The sequence below is a fragment of the Branchiostoma belcheri genome, unplaced genomic scaffold, assembly GCF_001625305.1.
Source record: "Branchiostoma belcheri isolate BF01 breed outbred unplaced genomic scaffold, Haploidv18h27 scaffold4, whole genome shotgun sequence".
In the NCBI taxonomy this organism is placed as follows: Eukaryota; Metazoa; Chordata; class Leptocardii; order Amphioxiformes; family Branchiostomatidae; genus Branchiostoma; species Branchiostoma belcheri.
The window spans coordinates 4576945-4597455 of NW_017804020.1; the positions used below are offsets into that span (position 1 = coordinate 4576945).

General features: G+C 42.2%; 1 protein-coding gene and 1 long non-coding RNA gene across 6 annotated transcripts in view; one reads left to right on the forward strand and one right to left on the reverse strand.

Moving 5' to 3' along the window:
* Positions 1-364: 364 nt before the first annotated feature.
* LOC109477323 (A disintegrin and metalloproteinase with thrombospondin motifs 9-like) overlaps positions 365-20511 on the reverse strand; it is a 113009-nt gene continuing 92862 nt past the window's right edge. For 2 of the 3 annotated variants that reach the window (XM_019778506.1, XM_019778504.1), the window contains 10 exons: positions 19532-19717; positions 19123-19264; positions 18377-18468; positions 17927-18021; positions 15809-15945; positions 14629-14720; positions 3448-3552; positions 3126-3161; positions 2629-2726; positions 365-2343 (listed from right to left, as the gene is read on the reverse strand). In XM_019778506.1, coding sequence (XP_019634065.1) covers positions 2634-2726; positions 3126-3161; positions 3448-3552; positions 14629-14720; positions 15809-15945; positions 17927-18021; positions 18377-18468; positions 19123-19264; positions 19532-19717 — 978 coding nt within the window. In that variant the 3' untranslated portion in view covers positions 365-2343; positions 2629-2633. The remainder of the gene's footprint in view (positions 2344-2628; positions 2727-3125; positions 3162-3447; positions 3553-14628; positions 14721-15808; positions 15946-17926; positions 18022-18376; positions 18469-19122; positions 19265-19531; positions 19718-20511) is intronic. The other variant, XM_019778505.1, reaches the window with a different exon arrangement.
* LOC109477325 lies at positions 6570-19636 on the forward strand. Of its 3 annotated transcripts, none has more exons than XR_002140659.1 (3): positions 6570-6785; positions 12598-12646; positions 19537-19636. It is a non-coding gene; the product is annotated as an uncharacterized LOC109477325 (long non-coding RNA). The 3 variants fall into 3 exon arrangements; XR_002140660.1 differs by lacking the exon at positions 6570-6785 and adding an exon at positions 6800-6910; XR_002140661.1 differs by lacking the exon at positions 6570-6785 and adding an exon at positions 7037-7133.

Consider the following 20511-nt stretch of genomic DNA (forward strand, 5'->3'; position numbering starts at 1 on the left):
TGCATAATTAATAAGAAAATGTTATAATTCCATAGTGTTAACTGCCTGGAATTTCATACTTGGGGTATTTGAAAGTTAAGTGAATGTGAACATATTTAAACATAACTTATTCAAATAAGGGCCTCATTTGCACAATTGATGAGGAAATGCTATATATAATAATGGCATTCTTTGTTAATACAAGACTGTATTTTGGTGTAGAATATGATCAACAGATATAATTAATGCAATTGAGGATCCTATTTGCATAGTCATTTGGCGAAGGTATGAGATCGTGGAACTCTAGTTTTATGTGTGTATGTTTCTGATGTGTGATTGTGGCCAAACTAAAAAGAAAGGAGATAAAGACGTGACAGCATGGATCACTTTCTTACTTTATTCAAAATGTTACAAAAACAGAATCTCATATAAATATTACAAATTGATCATTGGGAACTTAACACAATTTAAAGGTACTAAAAAACAAAAACAGCTGGACTGCTAACATTGCATCCACCCTTAGCTTTGGCAGATCTCAAAATGGAAGTTATCAATAATTATGATCATCATAATTATAATCATAACAGCATTTAAAATATTGCATAATATATATATTAACACTTGCAAGTTCCAAGATCAGATACATTTGTAGTACATATAAAGCACCATGTTGTTGTTGTTCCTGAGGAATTTAAACGTTCCACTTTGCCTGTTGCTACATTTTCATGAACTAAACTGCTACAAATTCTGTATCCAAGAGCTGCCTTGGTTAATGAATCATACATGAAAATACCAAGAGCATGCACTGATCAGAAGTAAACATCTATAACCTAACACCACACGGCTCGGTGAGTTGTTAATACTGACTTTCCATTACTATTTCCTACACAGGCATCAGAGATGTGGTATTTCAATTACAGAAGAAAACTGCAGAGAAAAAGTTGAAGAGTAAGCATTTCCATGGCAACTTAACAATTTACACAATCGGCAGCCAGATTTAAAACTGTGACTTTAACACACAACTTCTACAAAAATGTACTTGTGCCCATTAACAGTTCCTTAAGTATCAATAACCTACTAGATAAAAAATGTCTACAATGTTTTAATCTTCAGGACAACATAGTTTCCAAGTCATTACTTAATAAGAACTGATCTACTTGATATAAAAGTGTCTTATGATAGTAAATCATAATGAATTGAAAGTATGTACAATTACAAAATAAAAGTGGTCAACTAAAATCTTAAATGTTGGCAAAAAAAATCTCTGCAAATTTCTTGTACATCTTAATGTACTGATTATATTCATTGCCTTCAAAGTCCTTTTTTTTCATTATGTCTACCACTACACTATGAATCCGAGAGCTCAATATGCCAAAGTCATCATCATATACTTCAATAGCTACATACACAAATTACAGAGCATGACCATAAAAACCTCCAACCCCCCTCCCACCCCATAGCCCTATATACATCGCTGACACTTTATGGTCATGTGATACATCATGTAATATACATGTCCCCCATGTATAAATAATGCTGTTTCAATATACATATATAGGAAAATAAAGGAGCCTCTGGCATGGAATGGTATTTACAACGGGGCAGGAATTTCAAATTGTTGAAAACCTCATACAGGTTCACATGCTAACTCACTGCCCTCTGTACAGTATACTACTGGACAAACATGGGAGGTCAGGTACGGGTACATTTTAGAATGTAACACAGAAGTTGCTATGGAGTTTGTTCTGGTACAAGTAGAACAGACATGTTGCTACAGAGTTTGTTCTGGTACAGGTACATTCAAAATGTTGCTATGAAGCTACTTCATGTACACTTTGTACCAGAACAAGAATAATGATTGTCACCTTTAACCCTTTGGCAAAATTAGACTGAATGAGAATATGGTAAGATACAGGACAGTGTGACAGAGGTTAGAAGAGCACCATTTCAACTGCCTGCTGCTTAACATTATGAAATACTGCAGCAGGCAAAAACTGTACAGCTGATGATTTAATATATTGTGATTGGGAAGCTTCCAGTACAAAAACTTACGTAGAGATAACACCTGTAGTCCTGGGTTACCATGGTAACACGTGGCCTAGCAACATGTTGTCCAGGCAACACACCATCCAGGAGAAGTCTTGACACCTACATGTATTGATTCAGTGTCACAGTGACATAAAGCCTTCACTTTGAATATCTTGCAATTAGGAAAAACCTGGCTTCATGTTTATGGACATTAACATCAATACTTGATATTTCTGTTTACTGTTCTGGTGAGCACCATAAGGTGCTGATCTGAAACTTGGCATGACTGGATTCATGTGTTCTCCGCTGCCACTGCTTCATGGCTGGTTCTTTTACCTGGAATGGTTGAGAACAAAACTGTTGTCAGTCATGATTATGGCCTTCTTCCAGTTTTAACACGTACAGTACAGCAGTGCCACCTGTTGATCCATCAACAAACTGCAGGTCTCTTGCTTTTTTTTATTTCTCAGGCTATTTTCATATCTGAAATAGTTTCTACATTTTTGAGTTACAATATATTTGAAACTTAAAGTCAGACATGAGAAATTTGTACTTCAAAACTTAGAGTAGGTTCTGACAGAACAGATACCAAAATCACATTCTTTTAAAGGTCAATCTCACCTGTGTCATCTGAGGAAGCGTACTCTGAGTCCGGAGACAGGGTTGGGGAAGCAGGTGCCACAGTAGCCTCCACACCTGCCATGTACCACGGAGCCATCCTGCACGGGAGGGATGGGCAAGGTTAACCACCATACTACATCAAAATACAACATTTTCTGATAATATTTGACATCATTTCTGATAATATTTGACATCATTTAATTTATGCACATGTACACATTTGTGCCAAATATCACTCTGTGAACAAACAATACGATCTACTTAAAACGCTGCACAGCACACCACACCACCTGCAAAGCTTCTTATGGCGTTGTGAGCATATACATGTACCAGCTGTAATTCTATGTCAGCAGTTTAGAAAAGGCAAGAATCAGAGTTGTTCAATTCTGGTCACTTCTGATTGTAACATTACATGATACATGTAAGTGTACATGTAGCTGTGCATTCTACATGAGCTGTGCATGTTACATGGAGTGAGAGGTGCAACATTGCCTGACCTGTGACCTGTGGATGTCAGCTGTGATGAAAATGCCCTGCATGCAATAAGACGTGCAGTTATGGATGGAGTTCAAATTTCATCTTTTTTATCTAACCTCTATATCCTTTCCTCCAGTTCTGTACAGTTTTACATGGATGTTCACACAACATGCATGTCAATACTTATAATTTAGCTACTGTGTGTCATCTGATGGCTGTTTAAGTCTAAACATTACACTACAACCGGCCTGTGTGAGACATGGTACTACTTTTTAATGAATTTGTGTCATGATTGTGATAGTATATCAAAGGTTTAAGTTCGAAGGTAAAAGTGGGACTGACCTGTGACCTGTTGATGTCAGCTGTGATGAACCTGCCCTGTGTGTGCCACTGTGTGTCAGGGGAGACACCAAGTCCTGTTCCTGACAGGTCGATGTTGAAAACTCCCTGCAACACACAAAAACATTGTTTGATTAACTTATATCACGTGTTCAGTATTTTCCATTGATCAGTAATGACATGCTCCAGTCACCGTAAGACATACGAAGTGGAAATCTAGCAATCACTGCAATAAAACATGATACAAGAGAACTTGCATATACATGACTTGTATTGTATTGTACATGTACTTGGCCCTAATGAAAAATCAAGTTGGCAAGGTGCAGATGGAAGCAAGGAGAAATTAGGCAAGACATTTGTGGTCCAGTGTCTTTCCCTATTATTTAACTTGACTGGTGTTTACGAACACTCAATTGGCAGCATCAGTCTTTGACGAGCTGCCAGGGGTGGCAAGTATCCATTTTGTGTAACAGCCTTGTGGGAACACCATAATGACCTTGAATAGAGGTTACAAGAAGAGATGGCAACCGAACCGGAAACTGGCAGACAAAAATATGTGATGTACTGTATCTGCCAAAATTCAATCATTCTGTGTAACAACCTTTAACAGAGATCAGAGGAAACTGGTAAAAATAGATTTAAAACTGGCAGATGAAGTACCAAACACTTTCAAGTCATGATGTACCTGCCAGAAGTACAACTTGTCCAAATCTCACCACGTCCTTGAGCACCAGAAAGGTCATGAGAAGTAAAAACAGAACTCAACACTTGGCAAAAGTCTTGAAGAGAAGTTTCAGAGTCAGCAGGTGTTATCATGTAAACACAGAGGGATGGTTCCTGAAAGAGAACCCCTGTGGTCCAATAGCAGAGGATCTGGCATACGCAGGTCCAGTCTGGATCCTCTGCAGACCCTGAAAACAGTCTGGCTTCCAGGCTACTGCAGAAGAGGCTGACCTAATTAATTCTCCATCCCTACCACACCTACTGTGCAGAAGTGTTCATCCCAAGACCCTCTAGAGGTGTTGAGTTCCAAGGCTATTAATCTTTCACTCAGGGATTACTGTAGTACTACATGTAGGTGTCTTCACTGCTCTGGCTAAAGGTAGATTTCCCTGTCACAACTCTAAAATTTTGCAAAGGGCTTTTGTGATCATGGTGTTTTTCTTGTATGGTATCACTGATCATAACTTTCAATAATTTTAACATTCTATGCACTGACTGACCTGGAGGGCAGTGATCCAGGGAGAGCAGTTAGTCATCTGTACAATCATACATGTATGAACACTAGGCAGAATGATACACTGTTTCTGTTACACAGCTTCATCAGATTTGTCATTCAATGCTTTGTAATGGGAAGTAGAACCAGTCATCATCAGTAGCCCTGAGGCTGAGGACCCTGCCAGCAATGTTTAGAAAATTCTAAAAGACACTTACACAGAAAGCATGTTTTGAAAATTAGTGAGGCACAAACAACTTAAACATGTTTCTGTTGCAACAGAGGAGACCATATTACAGATCTAAGTTTGACTCAACTACTGGTTCAGCTCCAGTGAGCCTATGATAGACTGAACCAGGGCATGTGGATAGCTGGGTTGGGGGATTCGAATCCAGGTCTAACCATTTGAGAGGTGAAGCATGATATGCATGCTACTGGTAGGGATTTGCAGGCCATTGGAAGGAATGTTGAGCTGCCAGTCTTGTGCTTTCACACCTTGAACATGTTAAGGCCTGAACAAATCACTTTCTTGGTTCTCAGACATCTTTGCATAGGATCTTAGCAAGAGGTCAAGTGTTTCAAGTTCAACATGCTCAAAGTCTGGCTCACCTCAAACACAGGATCTTAAGACTTGACGTCTCTAACTTACCTCATGGTTACCATTCTCTAAAGGCCTCTCCTGACATGCTAGATCTTTCCAGCCGGCCCTTCTAATTATTGCAACAAGGCAACCTCTTGCCAAGTGTCATAATCCAGGAAATAGTGAGACAAACACATCCAGGCTGCCCAGTCCTGACACCCACTAAATCTGACCGCTGCTGAGGTTATCTAGAGGTTATCAGAACTAGACATAAATCTGCTGTCAGGCCACATGTGGGCTGTTTGTACTCTGTTGGACTATCAGGCACCTTCCCAGAAGCCCTTTCTGATACTAGCCTGTTTCCAGGCCATCCTCAGCCCAGCTCCTTCGCCCACAGCTTGAGTAAAGAACTTTTGTTTAAAATTGAGAAAATTGAGAGGCAACAAAGAAATTGAAAGCTGGGGAAAGCTGTAAACAGTAAGCTTGTAAAAGATGGTGGGTGGGGGGAATGAAAATCAAGGCTAACAGGTGTTCAAGGAACTGGAAACTGTTAGGGTCACAGCCACTTCAAGACAGAACTGCACCACTTGAACTTTTTCTCTGGGATTTGGGCATGACCAAATCTAAGCTGCCATTTATGTGCAACATACAATACCGATACTTGTCCCCCTAAATTTGGAGTGACTCTAATAAAATGGGAACTTCTGGCCAACTTTGAAAGTCATCCCACTGCCAGAGCTGATGAAGATAACATAGCACATCAAAGACATGATACATGACCACAGGACCTTCAGATATGATAAACTGCCTCTACAACATGCCAGACTTTGTAGCCATGTGGCATAACAGCAGGAGTAGATTAACATCAACTATCATACTAGTAATTCTCAAGGCCTTCTCAAGAATGTCCTGATATCTCTACTGTGCAGAAGTCCTAATAACAATGCTACATTTAGTTACTGTAAATTAAAGTGACTGTAATGTACATCTTCGACAAGAAAGCCAAGAGATCTTTTAAAATTACAAATTCATATTTTTTATCAGAATTGTTGCAGTCTTTTGTACCCAGTGGATGAGAGTTGATGTTGTTGATTATCCATCATGCTGTGCATTTGAAGCTGGGTCCCCACAACGCTTTATGCTTTAGTCAGGAGGATGGCCAAAATTCAGAAAGACAAGTATGCAAAACCTGGCTACCTCGCTACGAATTCCGAGGACATAGCTTTCCCTACTAAAAATTGAATTTGAATATAGCTTATGCTTTACGGAGAAGGGGCATGCAGGCTCCTATAAAAGTCCCCATCCCCTGTCCCCCCAGGTGACCCCACTTGCCCCCAGCCCATCAGTGTCCCCCAGGCCTGCAGCAGGCCCATGTGGTACCAATAACTCAGGAATTGGAGCGACTAGCTGGCAGGACCACTTCAGAACACCCTCACATCCACACAGCATTCTGCTTCCTTCCAGGCTAAGCAAATATGCTGCAAGTTTGCAGAATGAGAGAGAGAGTGCCTCGCCTAACATCTGGCCACAACATGTTCCTGGCAGGTAGGCAAGAATTACTTTGCGCAGACTACAGGGCTCGGTAAACATTTATTCTGCTGGCACAATTGTGTACACACGCCTGCTCTTCAAGCGCTGTCTCCCCAATGTGTTGATGCCTGCCTGGTTTGGTAAGTGCATTTACAATGTCTCGCCTTCATCTGTAGTACATGAAGGTTTCCTGTGGCAACTTTGACACAGCAGAAAACCTTTCCTTGAGTTTGCTTATCTTTTAAATTTCGAGAAGTACTGACTGGGCCATGGTTGGCAATCTTTCGTCCCAAGGAGTAATTTCTTCCTGGCTCCATACATTCTCTTCCACCAAGATAGAAGTTGGAACGTGTCAAGACTGAGGTAAGAAAGTCCAAGTCTGGAGAAACTTAAGGAGGATGGAGTTAGTTAACACAGTGACCTGCACTCCAAGTTGGGTCAGACAGGGTATCATCAGCACTGCAGTGGGGACTGTAAAACTTGTCTGCAGTTTCCCAAGACGTTTCTGTAACTGTGAGGTCTGTATTTATCCTGCAAAGTCCATCAGTTTCCGTCCACTAAACCTGTCATTACTACCTGTGCAGCATCACACCCAAGGTGCACCCAAGTATAGACTGCTTGAAAAGATCGCTTTCACGGCCCTGTAATTGACTCCTCAGACAAAACAACTCCTTGACCCCAGCATCGTTAGTTGCAGGTTTTATCTTAAATCTAACAGAACTATGCAAACTTCTCTCCTGCATGGGGCTACTCTCTGTGCACCCCATGTGGTTCTTATTTTGGACTTGCTGTTTGTCACCTTTGCAGCCCTCCAGTTATCACAGACTTCTGGAGAGGACCCCAGGAACCCTACCTGAAACTTTGCCCCTTTCTCAGCTATTTATTTTCTTGGGCTTCCAAGTTGGCTTGTTACTGCAATTTGCTAGGTGCTATGTATGAGAACTTGCCAGAATTACTCCGTGCCAACCAGCAAAGTTTCCTGTCAAACCTCAGACGTTTAACGATATACACGTAAGCACTGTGCCATCTTCAGGGTATCTTTGAATTTTCTGTTCCATGAACCTTAGGGTAAAAACCATCACATCTATTCTTCTTCCTGATATTTCTTTTTATTTCTACAAAATCCTTGTTTTCCTAAAACCACATTCAAGAAAATTATTAAACCACAACCAAGTAGTGCCACACCAATTTTTATCTAAAAGTCTGTATAATGCTCATTTGGAAGATCTTGCTGAATGGAAAGTCTGCACCTTGGTACAGTCTTACTAGTAGTGATTACGGGCTTATTCAAGTTTTCCTGTAAGTCCTCTATTTTTATGATATCCTCTTGTTAAAAATAACTAAGAAATGTCGGAGAACCAAGGAAACAAATTGGTGTGGCCTAAGGCCAATTTTAGAAGCGAAGACATGGCACTTCCTGATGTAAAGGTTTGGTTCAGAGCCCCTGAAGTCTGCCAGGAGGTACATGTATGTTTCAGCTCAGTGATAGTGATCAGCCCTTGATGATGATCTGTTTATAAACAAGTTCAAGGCTAATTGCTTGCAGTCAGTGATCTTTGCGCCATTGTGTACAACCAAACTCACAACCTTGCCACGTTGTCGTCATGGAAAGGCATGCTATTGTTGGGGGAAAACAAACGAAGCTCTCAACACTAACAGATTTGGCTTGAACTTGGAGTATCAAATGTCAAGTTTAGACTTCTTATGTGCCAACTCTCAGAAGAAGTCTTGTCCATTATATATACACAATGAAGTTCATTGTCCCATAGGGAAAACTCTTGGGAGTTGTAAACAAAAAGTTGAGTAGAAAGTGCAAATGTCAATGTTAGAAGCATGAAGCCCAGAAGCACACTTGCCCATTCTTCATTGTGTGACACCAATGCTCCTACATTTGATACCATTACCACATTTCATTTTCAACAAGAACTGTTTCCGAGGTAGGAAATACCAGCACAAATGTCAAGTGTAAAACCACTAAAAGAGCAGAGTGCCTACAGCAGAGTCTTGTCCATTGTTCCCTACTACACTTATACCCTCTGGGGACTGCTGCCGACTCACGGCCCAGCTGACCTGAAACCCTAACCAGCCTGTACCAGCCAGCTACAAGACAGACTCCTGGCCCACCACCGGTCATATGGGACCTATTTGGGAGGCATCCTTCCCAGAGCCCAGACAGACCAGAGGAATCAGGACCTGATAAGTCCTGGACAGGAGGGAGCGTTCCCCTGCCATCACCAATCCTGATCACCAGCTCATCTGCAGCTCCAGAACTGGGGCATTCCAGTGATTCATTACAGATGCACTTGAACCTGGCAGTCGCCTTCCTCTGGTTTCTTTGGTAAAGTTCTTTCTGCTGTGCTTCTTGTTGGAAGGAAGGTCAGTGTGCAGTGTGGGATTCCATAGGGAGCGAACGTGACTGAACGGAAGTTCGCCACTGGCGGGAACGGTTGCCTTCTAAAGATTGGTTCCCAGGCTTCAAGGACTAGAACCACCTGCAATCCAAGCATAGCTCTGGGTAAAGCAACAGCAAAGTGCTAGCTGGGTTCAGGACGAACCAGCTTCTTCAGAAGACTGGCCAAGGAGCACTGCAGTTGGGAAGGATGCTCAAGAAATGGTACAAAAGACTCAGCAGTCAGAAATCTGGGATCCATGCAAGCATTATGCAAGGTAGGAGAACATATGGGAAGGTATGGTGGTTTTTTTACCTGCTCAGAGGCAGTAATACCCTAACTAGCAGGTAAACAAGTTGCCTATATCAAATACCAATCCCCCATGTACATTTTGTACTGACTAATATCATATTAATTATAGTTGAAAATGACAAATGCAGCCATGGTAACCTGGCTATTCAATCCTACTACATGTACATGTACCTACACAGTTGGCAAGCACCATTGTAATGTCAAGATAAGCTTTTTGGCACAGATTCATCTGACCAGTTGAACTCTTAACTGCCACGTAACAGTGCACAGTATTGGAACATGTACATGCGATAATGGGTGTCAGTTTTAAAGTTTTCTCCCAGCCCTACAACTTGGTACAATCAGCTTTATGGAGTGAGTACAGTCATATTCAAGCTTTCCTCCCTACCCTCCGCTTTTATATTATAGTGCTTGCTACTGGCATGTTCTCACCTTAAAAATGTTCGAGAACCAATGAAACAGACTGGTGTGGCCTAATGAAGTAGAAATTTTCCAGAAGACTGTTCATTAGTTTACATGTAGCAGGGCTAAGGGGGAATCACCTTTGAAAGTGTCCCCTAGACTCCATTTTGTCAGATCCGGTCTCTCAGTAAAACTGTGCAGTACCCAAGAAGGACATAACAAACTGCCGTTAGACTTTTTAAAAGAAAGTTTGGCAATGTTTTTTTTAACCCCAACAGCGCCATTTCACAAGCCCATAATCCATTTCTAGCCTGGGTATCATCCCATTTAGCTCACACTTGCTCACTCCAAATACTGTTAGCAGGACAGCAACATTAGGAAGCTGAAGTAGGACTGATACCAGCCTAATCCATGCCTCTACTGACTCTACAATGGTACTTACAATTTGATGAAGGCATTCTTTCCAGCACAAGAAGTCTTAATGACTGACCATTTAGGGAAGGAAAACTATTTCCTTTGTAACAAGACTCTAATCCTGTTAAGGCAGGCACTCTGAGAACTCTTCAAGTTGTCTTAAAATGCCAAATCAATCAATGAATCAAGAAAGCTGCCTGCTCAAGAGTTGACCTGGTTCCACTCAGGAAGTTCTACCTATTTCCTTCCTGACGTTTTGTGCTGAGGAGAACCAAATGTGTCTACCTACCAGGAGTGAGACCAAAATCTTCAGAAGTACAGTCTACTAACTAACTAAAGATGACCTGCATGGCTGCACCATTAGCATAACTTCCTTTCCATATTTTCTGCCTCAAATCTGACTTCAACACTACATTTAACAGTTATATAGCTAATCCACTTCATGGAAAAATTCAAATTGCATTTTAATGCAATTTGAACCAAGTTGATTACACAAATGTTTTAAGTCTTAACCTTTGTGTACAGATACATGTATGGCACTGTAATTCTAGATTAAGTTGTATAGAATGTTTTTCTTGAAAATATATATCTAGAACTAATAATGATAAAAGCAAGTCTTGGTGCCCTCTCCTCAACTACATGTATCCACCACTTGTGAGATATTTAAGCAGACAACCTGCTTTCTTTCTCAGAAACCAAGCCAGCCTCTCAGCTTGACATCTTCTACTCAATGACTCAAGTGCTTTTCAGACAGGATTCCTCCTTTCTAAATTGGCAGAATTTCAAGCTCCCCTGGTGGAAGGTTTTCCAAAAGGGCAGCAAATTGTCCATGATGAACCTTCATTAGTGTAGTCTGTAACTGGAGTCCTGAACCCAGTAAGCCACGGGGAAGGATGGACATTTTAAGAAGACTTAGAGAGGACAAGAAGGTATCCGCAAACCTGGGGGGGGGGGCAATTTGCAGTTGTGCAGTAGTCAAACCTTTACACAAGTGACAACCTCTACACAAGGACCACCTGGCCAATGTCACCACTTTTTCACATCAACACTCACAAGCATTAAGAATCCTGTCTATATAGCTATAGTAACCACCTGTCCACATTTTATTTGTCCCATGAGTGACACTAGTGTGGTAGCCTAATGTTACCACAACTACACTCAAGGCTACCAGAATACTAGAAGTGCAACTTATATACCTGCTGAATTATAATTAGTTATAATTAGTTACACTTCTACAGGAACAAAATTTCTTGCATTTGTGTCATTATTTAAATCAAACAAAAATCAATGTACACAGATGCCATCCATAAATTTACTTGGTGTGGCCTTAGGCATCTTTCTTGGTAGTCATTCCTCCAGACTTCTCAAGTCTGTCTTTAATCTAAGAAGACCCATCAGTCTGGAAGCTGCACAGACAAGATGTCTTGAGGTTCTGGCCCTTCACCCTGTTTCATCAGAGGGCTGCTATAAAGACTTAACCGTCTTGGCAGACGGCTGGGCCTGTTGAACCTGAGAACACCGAGGATCACTCTGCCTCCACAAGTCATTTTCAAGCAGTCACATTTGCCCCCACTGAAAATGAATATCACCATCTGTACATGTGCTGTGAACAAGTAACATTAGCCCAATCCCTGCAGAGCTACTTACAGAAGGACGTGGATTGGGGTTATGGGAGAGTTCACAGGCTGTATATGTGGAGGGGGTATACAGGATAAAGCTTTCTTAGAATTTAGCTGCAAGGGTTCAGCAAAGCTCTTGAACTATGTATTATGTATTGAGGGTCTAAGCACACGATGATGGTGACAACTAACTGTGCACTGTTGCAGTTGTTTATGGCGTGTTCTTGTTTTGTTTCTTCCTTAATTAACAACAAACAAGACACGTAAATGGAAATACCTCCCCAGTGTGGATGCTGCAAACCAAAGACGTTTGCACCACAAACTCATCACTTCCACCTCCCTAGCCTTGCCCCATGAAATTTCCAAAGTTTGTAAGGTAAATTTTCCTGGGTAGCATGTTGTACATGTACATGTAGGTGATGGAAACAGTCAGCCAGAAGCCAAAGAGTGGGAATGAGGCTAGGAGACACCTTCAGTTCTACTGTGTATCTTGGAAAAGATCTTGATGTGAAGATAACATCAGTAAACATGTAGCCATAATCCCACTGGAGTGCCCTGGCTGCTATGCCCCATTGCCCCCCTCCCTCCCCCACACATACAGCCATTAATCTTGGGGTTTGCACAGGTAGAATAGATAGATTTTGTTTGTACTGTCTATCACAACAGTTGACCATGTCTCCACTGTTGCAGGTATGGGTCTGAGAGCTGCATGCATCATTAGAGTCATCAACAAGCAAAGGTGAGCATACACACTCAACCACTGCATTCAAGGATAAGTGTGAATGCCCATTGGATTTTACCTTTTCTCCTTTTGCAAGCTTTGTTATAAAAAATCGGAAAACAAATTAAATTGCAGTGACCAGAGCACAAGTCATGCAAACATTCACTTTTAGAACAGTCTCAAATGAAGCATTTTCCTATCCCTGCCTTTACAAAGATGACTTGCCTGGCCATTCAGGAATTTGTGATCACTTTGTCTGATAAAAGTGCTGACTTGATATTTCCTGAGATAACAGATCAAACAGATCCAGTTACTTCCCTCCAGTAAAAAGGAAGGAAATTGCCACAAATCTAACAGTTAATTTATCTGTGTGGAATGTTTCACAGTAGGTGGGAATAGGAGGTTTTCACTCACAGTATGGTTGAAAGAAAACTTCTCTTTAAATTTTCTGGATGCCAATATAGAAGTAAGAAGACATAATTCAGTACGCTACCAAGTAGTTTGACCTGTAATGTAAACTTTTAAGTACTCTTAAGACCCTTAATCATGATTGTAATGTTTTAACAATAAGATTAAGAGTCACACTTTACTGGAGAAGCTGTGTGATAACTGTACAGTGATAAGCACTGACTATCTCCTGGGCAGGGTGCATACATTTGACATAGTTTCTGTTATCAGCCTTTGTGTTGGTTCACTGAGAGGGCAGCCCCAACATTTGCACAGCTGGGACAGTCCTGGAACAACCGGACTATTCTAAATCCTGCGCACACAGCTTAGATGGTCCTCCTATTATTAATCTGAGGATGATTGTGCAACGAGCCATGCTAATCACCCAGCCTCCCTTAATGGGATCTTTTCAATAACTTCCTGTGGGGAGATATGATCTTGTAAACTCAGTGTCTCTTGTTCAGCCAGGGGGGACAGGGAAGCAAATTTGTGCTGTTCAGGTCCACTGGCTCTGATAGACCTGCAAATTAGGCAGAGTACACTACTTCACTACTGGTCACTATTTGCTTAGGGGTACTTAATCTTCAATGTAAACAGAGCAGCCATGTGCACTGGACAAGCACCTCCTGACAATAAGGGCTGGCCAGCAGAGCTATCAGTCATTCTGGGGGCCTGTCAATCATTCAAGATCTGCACAGGATTCGTCCATCTGTCATACCATATAAGGAGTAAGGACACAAGGCACTCCCAGTGTATATGTAGATCTGGATCATGACAAAAAGTGTGTCCACATCAGGTCTACTGTCAGGGAGGTTCAGGACTGAGACCCTGCTGACCTTGAACTATCTATATGGCTGCAGTCTAAGTTGAGGAAGAGTGCTGGGAGAGTCTCGATCAAGACAAGCTGGTCTGTTGCCAGGAGCTTCCAGGACTTCAGCTGAAAATTGAGTACCTTCTACAACCCCACTGACCTTGAACAATCAAAAATGGCTGCTTTTCATTGGAAGCGAAATATCTACTGAAAGATTCTGGGACCACAGTCAATGTCAGAGGACATTTCTACATGGAGCTGTTGCAAACTAGGATGTCAGGACTGACAGAGGAACTGTGAGTGAGCTGATAGCCTAGAAAGGCTAGAAAAGAGGTTCCAGCCAATCCAAGGGAGTTATCTTGATGACTAACTTACCCATGCTGCTGCCATGGTCAGGGGATCCCACATAAAAGAGGAAAACTCACCCAGTTCTGCATATAGCTGTGAGTATATACTACTACATTTTCTTCCAGACTTTGACCATCTAACTTTTCTTTCTTTGTGGCACCATTTTAGGATGTTAACTTCAGTCAAAACTGCCTCATGTCTTGTAATCTTAGATCTCTGTGGACCACATTTTGGTTAGTTAAACTCAAGGGGTTTATGTATGTATGATGTCCCATTCCTTCTTAGTGACTGAACGCTGAAAATCATCCTGAAGCTGGGTGCTTTTCAAGTACATGTAGCTACATTTGTAGTTGCTAGAGGCGATGTCATGGGCAGTCCCAGTTTTGTTCCTTACCTGTGGACATCGTGCAGTGCTGTAGCAGTCGCCTGCATTACCAAAGGGCACCGCTTTCCCATGGACTGTCCTTGCGAACTGCATGTCACTTACTGGAGGTGGTGGGGGAATAAACAATAACAGTAACTGTTACATTCATATTTTTGCATGGTTAACATGTCTAGTGTATTGTCTACTGCATTAAGACCCACATCTATTGTTACCACCTGTTCACATAGACCAGATTTTATTGCTCCCCAGAGTGATCTTTTTGGGCAGTTTTGTCTGCATTTGAAAAAACAATGGGATTTGTAATGTTGTGTGTGAATCAAGGGACAAACTGTTGACATCCATGTACATGCATACTTTCCTCATCATTCCAATGTGTAAAGTTTAGCTCTCTCCCAGTCAGAGTGCCTTTTCTTATCAAACCTGCTTCTGACATTTCTGCTACTGTTCCTGCACTCTTTCAACCAAAGGTCCCAAAAGTGGTGTTGTCCAGTTTTCATTGTAAGTCATGACAGGGGTTGCTTAGTCTATGAGGATGTCCACAGAGAATACACAAACAATCAGAGGATGTTTTTCTCTGTCTGTCTGTCTTCACGAAAAGGGCATTTCTACAAGCTGTGTTTGGGTTAACAGAGATTAGCGGAGGGGTCAAACCATGGCTAGTGATGGCTGATGGACATGTTAGTGTTCATCCCAGACCCACCACTGCTGAGGCAGCACAGGTGGTCTAACTTCACTTCCAGCAAACCACTTTATTTGTGTCTGTATGTGTATGTGTGTGTGTATGGGTATGTGTATGTGTATGTGTGTATGTGTTTGTGTATGTGCTTATGTGTGTCTGTTGTGTGTTTGTGTGTGTGTTTGTATGTGTGTTCCTGTTATTCCCAATATACACAATGCAGTGTTGCCATACATCCTCTCATATTGTTTGCTGGGGCAGAGGGATCAAAAAGCAGTATGGGATTGTAGTCTACCATCTCTGATTGCTGCATTGTTTCTGTCACCGTGTTCTGTCTTAGGCTATATCCTGGGCAATGTATCTGTTAGGACACTGCCGTAGGTAGGTCAGCTGCTGCAGCTGCATAGAGTGTTAGTGCATTGATTTCTCAGCCTCAGTGGGCCATGGAACTGTTGCGAGCCACCTGACCATTACGCCACCAATACCACACACTGTGACAGCATTAGTACTCACCGCTGATCTGCATGGTGTCGAGGCTGATGCGGACCTTGTCGTATGCAGTGTAGCCAGCGTCTGGGTGGCCTTTGTCGTGACACTGACAGGAGGCATTCCGACTCCCGTTATGTGGGCACTGGTTAGGGTTGAACAGACTAGAGGGGTAGGTGAAAAGCTTGCATTAATGACAGTCAATTATATACATATATGATAGCTAGCTCTCATCTTTACTTAAAAAACAACAACTTAGAGTCAGTCAGATGAAATATAATTATTATTACTGTAGGGTTAGGGGGACATTAACTTTTGATTAAGGTGACAGAATTTATATCCCATCCTGCACTGTTTATCCAGGTTCTGAGAGGGTACCTGTTGCCACAGTAACAGCAAGCACCCTCCGTAGAACTGCAGAGTCTGTGTACAGAAGTCAGGGTGAACACATACTGCGTGTTACTGCTGGTAAAAACAGGACATTGTCGTGCAGTGGTAACAGATTTGTGAGCCTGTTTGCGCAGGTACTGAGCCGTTACGCGTTTAGCTAACTGGAAAGTGTTCCCATGACACCAGACAAAGGATATTTCTGCTGACACAGCAGTTTATGTAGCAGGAGTCTTTGAAAGTAAACAACATTAGGTACAAAACAGACCAGAATCCTCTCTCTGGATCAGGGGTTAATCAGTCATTTTTCTGGCAAAGTTGGAATTATTATCTACAATCTGAATGTGGAGGAACTACAGTTTTTCAGACTTTCATTACTAGACCCAATACATTGTACATGCACTTCCTACCACTCTGGGCAGGTCAGCTTTGGCGGGCAGGTCAATGTACATGTATGTCAAAAGACTGTATATGCCTTAGGCTTTAGACATGTAACTCTTGGCATTGTTAGAAGCTAGCTAATTTTCCAGGCTTGGCAAGCTCCTACTACTGAAGTCAGGGTGCACCTGTTCTGCTGGATGGACACAGCTGTTTCCATTTATTTGACCTTTAAGGCTTTCATGGGTTCCTCTGAAAAGCCTGTTTCCTGCAATACTGGCTTATTGTGGAATTACTCTGAGAAAATCAATAATTTTGAATGTGTGTCATTTAGTCAACTTTCCTGAACATCTTGAGATTTGACTAAAAGAAGCTAGCAGCAGGAAGGCATATGTGATACTTGTGTCCATTGTTTTTCGGGGAACTCTTTGAAAAATTCCCTCAAGGATTACATCAACTGGCAGAGGTGATGACCTGCTCAAAAGATGCCCTTTTCCAATCTTCACACTTCATGACTGATTAAGAAGAGTTCATCTCTTCGCACCATTTGTAACAGTCTTGGCAATGATGGCATCAGACTGGTTATGCCAGATGGTGCATACTGGGTACTGGCATTCAGCTTTGTGGGGAGGGGGGCAGCATGTGGAAGAGGTCGCAGCTGGAAGAGGTCAGGGGAACATTACTACTCTTGAACTTGACGTCCAGCATGCCAGTCCAAGGGAGAAAGTGACATTAACCACTGACGTTTCCCACATGGAAACAGCCTGTCTCCATATGTTGGCAACTTTTGAGCAATCAAAGCATATTGCACAGAACCTTTTTACTCATTCAGTCCTGGCAATTGTTTTTGTCAATAAAGTGGTACAATTCACATCAAATTTGGTTCTGATCAGGAAGCCTACTTAAACTTCATCGAAGTATGATGTCAGGGCCTGATTGAACAGGCTACCTCTAAAACTTTTTTTCTAGTGAGTAAGAAAGACACCGTAGATGCCATTATCATAATATTGATATTCCCTTTGTGCAAAGCATGTCCTGATACACCTGTGTTTATAACTGTTTTCACTGTCATTAAAACAATGAAATCCATTATTCTGGTTTAGTAAACATGGACCTACAACAGGAAATTCCTCCTTAACTGATAACTGAGAGAGAAACACAACAGGCTCTGACAAAGGAAAGGAATGGGGAACCATGGCACCGGTTCCTTCCCTGTTACAACCCTCCATAATTAGCAGGCAGCTACAACAGGGATGAAATTAATTTAGGTGTAGTTATTGTAACAAACTTTATTTGCTCTTACTAAGTCTTGGCTATTGCTACACCTCCTCCTTCAAACATACTGACGACTCCCCAGGAAGCCTGCTGGTCACTCCTTACCTTTTCTGGTAGATTTCAGCGTAGTTCCGCCCCTCCCCACCGGCTAGCGTGATGTACTCGCTCGGCCGGCTGGTCTCCATGTCTCGACAGTAAACCTGAGGAAATAACATCCTTCCAGTTTAGTATCAGCTCACGAATAATAGATAAATGAATAATAAAACAAATGTACTTCTTTGAATCTGATTAAATGAGTGTGGCCTATCCAGCTACAGCTGCATGCTTGAAATGCTGGGATGTTAAGATTGTCAAGTTTGAGATTCTGACACATGTTGCTATGCCCTTGATCCACCAAGGTCAACGGAAACTACTTGCTTCCTTGGCCCCAGGGAAAAAAGTCGGAAGCTTTCCAGTCAACACTCCCAGCACTGTAGAGGTAGCTGGGAGCTCTTGATGGGATGGTTACCAGGCTAATGTTGACTGAAGGCTGCCATATTATAAAGCTGCACGCACCTTCAGGATCTTCCCATGCACGTGCAGGTAGAACTCGCCATCGTACCGCGCTCTCTCCAACTTCTGCACCTCGCTGCAGCTGTTGGGCAAACCTGGGGGGATGCACATGTCAGTGTTAACCCTAAAAGGCATGGGCTGGGTATGAACATGCATGGGGAGGGAGACTCCATGTAGGATTGATCAATACGAGGTTAGAGTATCTAGCCCTTTTGACTCCTTAATCTGCCTGTAGTCTCCTATGGCCTCGACTTTCAGTACCTCAAGCCATGCTATCATCATGGCTTTCACCCTAAGTCTCTGTAAGCTTCAAATATGAGAGTTATGTCCATGTGGCTTAAACCTGTTGTCAAACATAAAGGTGGCAACTGTGGTGGTCTGGGGGTTGTTCTGTACTCCTCACAATGCATGACCAGAAACTACACTGTCAAAAACCTCAATCAAGTTTCAAAACAGATCAGTTGCTGTGTAATACCAAGGTCAAAGACTGGTTCTCGGATTTAAAAGCATATACGCTTGACTTTGGAAAATAACGAAAGCAAAGCTTGTTGACCAAGTTTATGCCTTGTTGCACTCAGTTTAATGGAGTGAATATTCAAGTTTTCCTCCCTGACCTCTGGTTTTACAATGAATAATTGCTACGCGTTTATACCTTATAATGTCTGAAAACCACGGAAGTACATGTAAATTGGTGTGACCTAAATAGTACATAAAACAGAGAAAAGACTGTTGATGTCCTGAGAACGTACATGGTCCCTTGTTGCAGGGTTTTTGTGAGTCAGGTCTGAGGGCAGGTTTCCTGCTGCAATCCCGGGAAGGCTTGGTGGTGCCTGTGAGACTGACACACTGCACGGACCGCTTGGCTAGCCCTCCCCCACATGTCACTGAACACTGCAGAATAGGGGAAAAATCACATGAAAACTGTTTCTCTTGCACAGGGTACAGTCCCTACAGTACACTGTGTTTGTCTGGTTGTTCCCTAAAAGCTCTGATGACCCAAAGGCATGCTTGCTGATGAAGACATCATCAAGGGCAAAGTTAAGGTAAAATTAAGTATAGTGACTACATAACATCTATAGATGACAGTTCAATAAAACTTTAAGAAAACAGGGTATGCCATTACTTTCTCTATTCCTATGTAACAATCCTGTCTCTCACCTCAGACCAGGGCCCAGTTCTCCAGCGGGTGAATGACCGACAGTCACCAAGGTTACAGGCCCGCATGGTGGAGGGTTTGGGTCCGCTGCACTTGTACGCCGGCTGCGGGACGCTCCATCTCGTGGGCGAGATCTCCTGGCACGTGACAGAGCGGTGCTCAAACCCCGGACCACATGGCTTGTCACACTGCAAGGTAAGTACACAACTCACTGTAAATCTTGAAATGTTTGCGTGGTTTTATTTCCTCTTTTGTTAATGACAATGTTGTGGTGAGGATGCCAACATCAAGAAAGAAGTGGGAGGGGGGGAAGAAAGCCTTCTCGAGTTCGATGTAAAAAGATCACAAAGAAGAGAACATGAATATCTCCTAAGAGGAGACTACAATGGCTTGGTGTGTGTGCCATGTCATCACCAAAACATATTGTTATTCTTAGCATAGTATGTTTTACCACACAGCTTTGCTTTGTTAGTCAAATATGCCAGAGCTAAACAGAATGCACTGTGTCAGGAGTTTGTAGGATGCAAAATTCCTTCTCCCCAGCTCAGCAGAGCAACTGGCCTAATTGATTTGGCTTGAGAAAACATGATGAGTGTACTGTGAGATTTCCCTCTGTCTTTGATGTCCTACTCAACCAAAATAGCAATCAAAGGCTCAGTAGTCAGATTTAGTTGCCCGCTGCTTTCCTGTGTGTTTCTGTTGTTTATAGAGGCAAATCCAGTCCAAAGCTAGCAGGAACTTTGGTTCTCGGACACTTTCAAGCAATGTTTTAGACCTATGGCTCAAGATGAAAAAGGGCAGTGAGGAAAACATGCACCTGACTAAAATGTGTACAAGATTCTCTTCACTTTTCCAGCTTTGTTTCCTTCCAGTTGAGTATAATTTTGTTAAAACAACAAGATCAATAGACTTAGTGAACCAAGAAGTTGAATTGTTGTAGCATGAAGCTTAAGCATACATGTAAGCCTGGTGTAGGATGAGA